The sequence below is a fragment of the Berghia stephanieae genome, chromosome 8 (assembly GCF_034508935.2).
Source record: "Berghia stephanieae isolate SIO BIC M18660-M18661 chromosome 8, UCSD_Bste_1.3, whole genome shotgun sequence".
In the NCBI taxonomy this organism is placed as follows: Eukaryota; Metazoa; Mollusca; class Gastropoda; order Nudibranchia; family Aeolidiidae; genus Berghia; species Berghia stephanieae.
Window position 1 is genome coordinate 29,291,694 of NC_088367.1, and position 10,483 is coordinate 29,302,176.

Consider the following 10,483-nt stretch of genomic DNA (forward strand, 5'->3'; position numbering starts at 1 on the left):
TCGGAAAAGAGTGGACATACGTTTTTAACTTTTTAGAAACGATTTCTTCTACTCCATTCACGCAGCTTAAGCTACAGCTTTTAGTACAAGATACATTATATGGTCTTGTGTTATAACACTCGGTTCCGGATCGGACCGTCCTGGGTTTGAGCCTCGCTCGGTGCATAGTTGAGTCCTTGGAAAGGCTCTATACTCGCTTTCTCTCACCGTAACCAGGTGTTAAATTAGTACTTCGCTGTTAACAGCGTTGTCTCTGTCGAAAACATTGTAATACCGCCTAACAGGTGTCATATTTCGTCCTATATGTTACATATTGCTGTTGGTCAGAGACCGTTTATAAACCTTTTTAAGCACGTTTAATGGATATGGTGCTATATAAAAGCTGAAGTTAAAAGAAAAAAATAAAATGACAGAAATTGGCGTAAGCTATTTTTTCCATAGTTTTTCAAAAGAACTTATTGTTGGTTATATTTGTGGCGAACGCCACAAGAACGACATGTTGACACAGCCTCAGTAACCCAACCTTATTGTGTCTCTATTTCGGTGTGAAACAGATACCGAATTTGGAAATTATAGTCGGTTTGAAAATAAATTGAAACATTTGATTTCTCATTTACAGTTTTAGAACCAACATTATCAACAACTATCTTCAATGATGATGATGACGATGATGATGATGATGATGATGATGATGATGATTATAATAATAATAATGATAATAATAATAATAATAATAATAATAATAATAATAATAATAATAATAATAATAATGATAATAATAATAATAATAATAATAATAATAATAATAATAATAATAATAATAATAATAATAATAATAATAATAATAATAATAATATATTTTTAATTTTTACGCAACTTCTGTATTTTTAAATTACATTTAAATAAAAATTTTAATTTCCAAGTTTAGCACTTGGTCTCGCAACCTAGTGGTAAATGTTTTAGGGCCGAACTAAAAAGAAAAGGTATTTTGTCAGTGATCAAGAGATCAGTCAGACTACTATTGTGAAAGAGATTACCAGACAAAAAATACCCTACAATAATGCAAGATCTTTTTCTTTACAAAAAATTCAACAAAAAAACAGACAAACAAAACAACAAACAAACAAACTTAATTGAAGAGGACTCACATCGATGTCGGAAACCATGAATGCGTCCTTTAACTGGTTTATCAACGTAACGACACTGTCAAATTTTCCCCTTCTCTTCATTCCGACTTGAACGATATCTAGAACACAAAATATTGTCGAATTTAAAGACAAAACATATATTATATTTAAAAACAAATGAATATATATATATATATATATATATATATATATATATATATATATATATATATATATATATATATATCGCTCAATTCAAAAACTTAAATGAACCGTGTTGCATGCAAATTATTTCAACAAACTCACACGCACGCACACGCACACACAATTACATACACCCCCGCATCTATATATATATATATATATATATATATATATATATATATATATATATATCTACAATGTGTTTATGATTCGCATTCAAAATACACCCCCCCCCCCCCCCCCCCCCAGGCACATTAATGTGCTCACTGTTTAAAATGTTACTGACATTTTCTCTTTCTAAGCATTACATTGCGTTAACCATTCCCGAAAATAAATGTTGCGCAACTTTAAAAAAAACAGATAACTCCAAATATTTACGCAATTTCTCTTATCCCTATCTACAACTCTAAGAAAAGGGATGGATGTCCACAGCACGTAGCTTAATTAAGATGGAATCACAAAAAGGCCGCGTAAGGCTGTAAACAATCAACGATTTCGTAATTAAAGTTCTGTAGAATAAACAGCCGAGTCGTGAGGGTTATATAAAGAACGGCATGCACTGTAGAATAGACACGCAGTCCAGATAGCAAAGAGTTCTTCGATACGTGTCTACTGAGTAATGAAATAGACACTCATTGATTAGGTTGCAGCGTGCCTCAGCGGTATACGGTCTTCGCCTCGTACTCGAAAGGTACGGAGTTCGATCACCCGCCACTGCGCCCTAGCTCGATTTGCGGCGCTGCACTGCGGCTGACGCATGGGTTATTCCAGTGTTCCCTTCGGAATAGACCTTAGAGACTCTTTACTCACATTCTCTCACCGTACTCAGGTGTAAAATGAGTACCTAGCCGTCAACAGCGTTGTCTCTGTCGGAAAAATTGTAATATCGCTTAACAGGCCTCATGTCTTATTCTTCATGTTACGTGTTGCTGTTGGTCAGGGACCCTTTGTAAAGCGCTTGAGCATATTTAGTGGATATTGCGCTATATAAAAGCTTTAGGTCTTTGTTGTTTTTTGGTGTTTTTTTTTTTACTAGATGAGGAGAATCGAGACTTAATGCATAATACTCAAAATTACAAAATTAAAGTCATTTTTGTTTGTTTTAATGAGCTGTGGAGAACCCGCCATATTTTCTGGGAAATAAAGGCTATAGATAGTATGCGCTTGGCTAAGAAGTTCACAACATTGCCATCCGGAAGTATAACAGACCAACACACAAAACTGTGTGTAACCATAAACATGCATAGTCAGTTTTTTACAGTTTAGTGAGAAGTACTCATAAGCACGGATGGCAAAAACAATAACAAAGTCCCGAATAACGTCATCTTTGTTCTGTCTATTGCGAACAGACACTCGTCTATCTTAATAATTATACTAATGTATTGTGGAATTTAACTTGACTCGTGACGAATCTTTTAAGCCATCGATGATTAATATCGGCCAGGCGATAACGTCTGTTGGTGCACGCAAATGAATCTGGCAACCGGCCTAATTCAACATTGTTGTAATGGGCAATATTTTGCGTCATTTTTTTTTGAAAATTCCATTACAACAATGAGCCCATAAAGAAATGGGTTATCAGACCTGCAAATAAGTGCACGTCGCAATTAACCAAGTAAAATTAATTAAATTAGCGAAAAAAAAATTCGAATTTCTGAATTCAATACAAATATAGAGCCTGGGTAAAATACAGTAAACTTTCAAATAATCTTAATTAGGGGCAAGATTGCAGGTATTTCATTAAACCGCAGATGAAGAAAAAGAAAACATGTTAATTACACTGTTTTTACTTTTTACATTGTTTTTTGTTTGTGCGCGGCTATGTGGTCTTGTGGTATGACACTCGCTTTCGGATCGGAAGGTCCTTGGTTCGAGCCTCGCTCGGCGCATAGTAGAGTCCTTGGAAAAGGCTCTTTACTTACATTCTCTCACCGTACTCTGGTGTAAATAGAGTACCTGGCCATTAACAGCGTTGTCTCTGTCCTAAAAAAAAATATAATATCGCCTTATTGGTGTCATGTCTTGTCCTAAATGCTAAATGTTGCTGTTGGACAGGGACCCCTTGTAAAGCGCTTTGAGAACGTTTAGTGGATATTGCGCTATATAAAAGCTCAATTTTAACTAAATTTACTCGTATTTCAAACACACACACACACAAACACACAAACACACAAACACACACTAACACACACACACAAACAAACACACACACACATACACACAAACGTACACATACAATCAGAGCGACACCCATTACCTTTTATCCGACCATCACACACATAATATTTAACTAAATCTGAAGTAAACACTTTTACAAGTCCTGTTCTCCGAAGAATGGTAGAGGGCCCCATTCCTCCTACTCTGCTCAATCGTCACGAACGGACAGCACCGTCAATCTTCACAATAGGCTTCAACAGTCGTGATGTCACTTCCCTCTTAATGACTCATAGTAACTTTGTAACTGGTTCTAAAGTATCGGAACAATGGCAGACGCCCTTATGAAATACTTTTCCGACGAGCATAAAAGTGTATCCAGATGAGAAAAACATAAATCTAATCATGTTTTGACTTATACACATTCTGATCACTTGACATGTGAAGAAGTTCGAGCCAGCATGAAGAATAAAAAGTACCGATTTTCTTTGTTTAGAACCAAGCTGATCGTTGCTGGGCGGACGTGACATCAGACTATTGAATACAATATCTGTAATTCGGTTCTCGAGAGGCCACGCGTCGTACTTGGACTATTTCGTCAACATGCTAATAATATTATTTAACCGGTTTGCCAAGGCTCTCACAAGCGACGCAGAAATCCATCTTTGCTCAGTATCACGCAGAAATTTCATACACAGTGCGAGCATGATGTTATAAGTATCTATGTCCAACATAATTTGTATTATAGATAGTATGCGCTTGGCTAATCAGCTCACAACATTGCCATCCTTAAATATAAGGGACCAAAACACAAATCTCTGTGTAACCTTAAACCTCTGGATAATACAGTTTAGTGAGAATTACTCATAAACGTGGATCGCAAAAAAAAAAAAAACCCAAACAAAAACAATAACAAAGACTCAAGTGACGTCATCTTCATAATGTCAATACTTACCACTTTCCTCACTATTCGATACATTGTTGTAATCCTGTAGAAGAAATGGGTAAAGACGAGTAAAGACAAGTATTTTCCGGAGAGGCTTCGGATAGGAACAATACAGGCAAAGGACGTTTCGGATACAAACCTTTCGTCACCACAACAATAATCAAATGAACGTGGAAAGCAAATAAAATAGAATGCAGTATAACTTATATCTGGACTCAATGGTGGTTGGAGTGTGAATGAAACATTTACTTACTTTATCTTGCTCTCCAATCCATCTTATCTGTTCATTTAGGTATCTCTAGTTTTTGGTTAAACTTCTATAATATATGGCATTGTGTGAATGTCACCATGCACTATGCACGTCGCTATTTATTTCCTAGGCAGGCAACATGGAGCTAAATTTTCATTTATTGTCATGCTATAAATAAATGAGAGTTTTTATACAGCGCCATATTTGCTCGAAGTCTCAAAGCGCTTTACAAGGGGTTCCAGGACAACAGCAACACTTAACTCGTAGGACGAGACATGACGCGTGCTAGGAGATATTACATTTTATTTTCGGACAGAACAACGCTGTAATGGTCCAGGTACTCCTTTTACACATGAATAGGTTGAGTGAATGTGAGTTAAGAGCCTATTACAAGGACTCAACTATCCACCGAGCGAGGCTCGAACCAAGGATCTTCCGATCCGAAATCGAGTGGCATGCGACTAGACCACATAGTCGCACAAATTATAATAGCCTGCCTGGTGTCATTAACTATATCCACTTTTATGACATCCGCCATAGCATGAAATCAGGCACTCCCTTACTCGCAAATTAATTGGGATTATGTGTGTATCATACCTTAGCCAGAATGCAACTTTTGAGCTCGAGATTTGCAATAAGTCTGTAGTATCACGCATCCGATCAATTATGGCGCTCGACTCAACGCTTGACCTTCTTAAAAGACGCGCATACTGAACAAATCACATGAACACGATAAAGACTTTTTAGGACAATTTTTAGAAACATCTCTTGCTTGGCTCGACTACAACATATCTCAAATGTTAATTGTTATGTTCTGGCAATGGTTGCTAGGGCATAATCCGAACGAGTCCGGAGTTGACCGTACCTCCCACGGGTTGATAGGCATTTTGAACACCTCTTTTAGCCAATCAGGATCCGAACCTGGCGCCATATAAGGAAAGCGCGGGAAACCAGATGCAGTTCTTGTAAGTTTCGTACAGCTGAACAGAATACCGCCTTTCCAGGGGCCCTGTTTTGTATCATTTTACTATTGTGGTGTTCCTTATTTGTGGATGCCAGGCGAAAGGATGAATAGATAAGTAGAGTTGAATCATTCCTATTTGTGTTATACATGCAATTTAGTTTATGTAATAAACTATTTATGTAATAAATGTAATAATGTACCGTGTTTGTAAATCTTGATTTCCTTAACTTTATTGTTACTATTGTCTGACCGTGGAACTCGGACTCTCTCCTTCTTTCTCTTATCTCTGATCAGTCTAGGCCGAGTGCAGTGCCCTGATCTTCGTCTCCGAGGGAACTTATCATCGAATTCCCTCTTTCTATACTCCTGGTCTTTTCTTTCCTTATTATGTTGACGTTTAGAGCTATCTGGCTCTACCGAACCTCCGGGAGAGGCCCAAATCGCCATATTAACAAAGAGCGATTGGCACCCTACCTTGCCAGATATTCCCTAGAATATCGGGTTTGCCAAGAAAATAGCATTGATACAAGCAAATCATTTCTTCCTATGCTAAGAATATAATCTGTATCACCTTATCCTTCAATCTGGTGGACACGAGACAATCAAAGGTATAGACAACTCGAAATATGTGGTGTCCATTTGTTGGTATGCCAGAGACGTTTAGTCGAGGTCAGTCAGAAAGGCAGAACCCCAGGTTGAACTTGGACAGTAGGGGTAATATATAATGTTAGTAAAATTCGAAATCCTAATATAAGCCAATCATAGTATTCTATGAGGTATAATAAAATAAGAATTTATGTGAATATTCTCTCGCCGGAGTGAGTCACAGACGATTCCAAGAAATAGCGACGCCACTCGTACGTGTTTCCGTTCTCATGGAAAGTCAACCAAAGTGTTGAGGGTTTATGATGAATTGTCTCTTGTCGCCCTAGTGGGAGCCTAACTTGATACGACAGTCTTCACAAGGAAAGAAATGTTTTGCTCCTTTAAAAAAAACCCCAAAAGACTATCTGACAAGTGAGGGCGAAAATGGCACTTTCAAGAAAATGTGCCTTTTAAGGTTTTTGCTCATGGCCATATAATTGAGAATAAAAGGACTATTTAGATAAGCGTAAGATTTTCAATGTCTAAGACTAGCCGGTGGCAACAAAGTTGTTTTTCCAATTCATAGTCACAGAGTATAACAAAATTGTAATCTTTAAAATTATGTTTTGATTACTGGATTACTACCTACCCATTTTGATTCAAAGATAAGGTGACACATTTCTATCATAAAGCATGGTTTATCCAGAAGTACAAAGTACATATCAAAATAGGTACCTATTCAAAGACTGACTTACTGACTTAGCGCCTTTTGCCTCCTAGGCTTACGAGTGGCAAGTTTCGGCTGCCTCTTCTATCCCCTTTGTGAAACCCTTTTACCTTTCACGGTCTTTTGCTCTAGATCTTAGAGAGAGAATGCCTCCGGCTGAATCTTATTTAAGGTTGACCAAATATACAAAATACTGCGTCATTATTATTTCAGTTTCTTAAAATGACTTAGTAAGTCGTCATGCCTTTCATAGTCAGTCTTAAAGACAAGTGTTCAATCTCACATCATAAAATTATTTTGACAACGCTACTTGTACACTGTTTTAAAAAAATATATTTGACTCTTTTTATTAAAATGTAATTCAATTGTTAACGATGATAAGGTTTATAACACGAAACAAACATTGACCTTACGTGAGAAAATGTTGAACTTGAGTTGTTTTTGTTCTTTAATTATGGGATAACCTGATTGTCCTAAAACAGTCCAATTAGTAAATTAAACATAGTCATCTTCAATCCATGCCTAACGGCCGAATCCAGTTTGTGATAAGCATATTGTGAGAATCATTTCAAAACTTGGCGACCAAGAAACGAATCGATTTACACAGATAAATTTTGCAACCTTAGACATTTAGAAAATTATATTCGTCAAAAATCAATAGGAACGATGGTGGAAATGTTGAGGGCTGATAACTAGTCGGCATGTACTGATGATAACTATGGTTGAAGACCCTACCCTTGCAGCTAAGAATTTGGCCAATGATCCACCTTTCCTCCTGTATTCAAGCTCGTTTCTAGCATCTTGGATCAGAGATGAAAAATGTTCAGTGACGCCGTCCATCTCCATTTTCAGCGGTTTTGCCGCCTCCTACAAAAGTGTTAAGAAATTAAATTAAAAGGAAAATAGGAGAGATAAAAACATAACTATAACACTTATGTACTTGACGTCACTCATCTTTTTCTCATGCAGATCAATTGGAACTGAAGTTCAATTTTCTATAGCCATAATAAATAATAATAATAATAATAATAATAATAATAATAATAATAATAATAATAATAATAATAATAATAATAATAATAATAATAATAATAATAATAATATAATAATAATATAATAATAATAATAATAATAATAATAATAATAATAATAATAATAATAATAATAATAATAATAATAATAATAATAATAATAATAATATAATAATAATAATAAATAATAATAATAATAATAATAATAATAATAATAATAATAATAATAATAATAATGATAATAATAATAATAATAATATAATAATAATAATAATAATAATAATAATAATAATAATAATAATAACAATAATAATAATAATATAATAATAATAATAATAATAATAATAATAACAATAATAGTAATAATAATAGTAATAAACTTTTCTCCAATTTCATACTTTTTCAACTTGACTAGTTCTAAAAAAAAATATTTAGAAGTGAAATTAAGCTTTGATATTTCCCGAAGATGTAAAAAATCGGTTGATTTAATAATTTATGACAAGAACTCATTTTTAAAAATAAAAACTGACCTTCCAACTAAAATTGGCAATATCTCACTTTTCACCATCCGACTGATTATGTCACTCACAGTAACATTTATTTAAAAATGGAAATTAACAATACACGAAACAGAACTCCAAACCCTACCTCTTCATCCATGGCCATTTTCCTAGCCCTTTCTCGCAGAGCGGAAAATTCCACTAGCTCAGCATTCACCTCCTTGATTTGTTTCTCCTTCTTAGCTATGCGATTAGGTGCAGATAAAACATCCTGAAAGAAATACATACTGATATAGGGAATGCGATTAGCGGAAGAGTAGCGTCCCTTGATTGGACGTCACCCCTGTGACGTCACCGGCGGAAAAGTTATTAGAGAGAGAACGTCATGTTGGTTGTACGCATGCGTCTCTCGTCCTCGCTTCCGGTGAAAGCGGCTTGAGACACTTCAAAACCAAATTGAAGTTCTCTCTGTAAGGTGACGTCCAATCAAGGGACGCTACTCTTCCGCTAATCTCATTCCCTATAAAGAAATATTGACAAAATTAAGCAAGACGATAATAAATAACCGACGTGTTCTTATAATAATTAAAATTTAATAAATCACAGTGAGAGAATATGAGTAAAGAACATTTTCCAAGGGCTCAACTATTCACCGCTCAGAGTGAGACTCGAACCCAGAACCTTCCGATCGAAAGATAAGTAACAATGTATTGTACATTGCACATTGTATATTCTTTGATATGAAATGTGAACAAGAGCGGCATTAAAAAATTGAAGAGAAAAAAGCAAAACAAACAAAACAACAACCAAAAAACCCAAAACACCAAAAATAAAAACAAAGCAAAATGAAACAAACAAAAACAATAAAAAAAATAATCAATTCTCATAAACCGCACATTCTGAGTGTTTGTGCATTATAAAGCACAACATTCCCTATCAAGGGCATTTTCAAATTCGTTAATGTCCTTTGGCTTTTTAAATTTTAAAATTTTAACTGTTCCATGCTTTGACATTACGGTATATAAATGTATAATTCCCAATCGGAGTTGAGTATTTTGAAATAAATTAAATATTTTAAATTCATCTCCATGGCTGAACGAAATTGGAGAGCAATATTATTTTTTTTTTTATTTTAAAATAGGCATTGAACCCTGTATATTGTGTACCCGTCGATCAACGAAACCCTGAAACAACTACTATTGCAGCTTCTAAGTAGCTGAAAATACTCAAAAAAGTGAGTGGAGCAGGCACTTATGTTGGTAACAACAAGATATGAAGTGAGTAGAAAAGTGCCAGAAGACAATAGAGAATAAAAAATTTTTTTTCCGCGGCGGTGGTGGGGTTTGAACCTGCGACCTTATTGGTACGACAACTCCGCCTGGCAGGTGAGAGCGTGGCTCTACCGTGTGAGCTATCCACGAACACAAAAATATTCGTTTCAAACCCAAAGTCATTTCTAGATCCCTCTCTCACCCACTTCTTGAGATCGCCGATTCGTTCACCACCATCGCGAAGAGATGGTGAGAGAGGGATCTAGAAATGACTTTGGGTTTGAAACGAATATTTTTGTGTTCGTGGATAGCTCACACGGTAGAGCCACGCTCTCACCTGCCAGGCGGAGTTGTCGTACCAATAAGGTCGCAGGTTCAAACCCCACCACCGCCGCGGGAAAAAAAATTTTTATTCTCTATTGTCTTCTGGCACTTTTCTACTCACTTCATATCTTGTTGAAAATACTCAAATAGATTAACAGATCGCTAGCGACAAACAACCAATAATATCAAATAGTGACAGGTCCTGGAGACCTTTGTATCGAATACTCACCTTGTTGAGTTCTTCCAAAATCAGAGAAAACTTTTGATGCAGGCCTTTGGCCGACAGTTCTCGGAGTTTATTGTGCTCAACCATTGCTTCCTTGTGTAGATATTCCTTTACCATTGCAATTATGATGATAATAAACATGAATTTAATGTATAAGAAACATAATATTGATGA

At 35.5% G+C, this 10,483-nt stretch overlaps 1 protein-coding gene across 1 annotated transcript in view; it reads right to left on the reverse strand.

The window, feature by feature from the left end:
* The window catches only part of LOC144978479 (uncharacterized), a 56,034-nt gene that overhangs the window by 15,929 nt on the left and 29,622 nt on the right, over positions 1-10,483 (reverse strand). The window contains exons 6-10 of the mRNA XM_078924623.1: positions 10,313-10,417; positions 8,637-8,759; positions 7,693-7,824; positions 4,441-4,474; positions 1,149-1,246 (exon numbers count right to left, since the gene is read on the reverse strand). Coding sequence (XP_078780749.1) covers positions 1,149-1,246; positions 4,441-4,474; positions 7,693-7,824; positions 8,637-8,759; positions 10,313-10,417 — 492 coding nt within the window. The remainder of the gene's footprint in view (positions 1-1,148; positions 1,247-4,440; positions 4,475-7,692; positions 7,825-8,636; positions 8,760-10,312; positions 10,418-10,483) is intronic.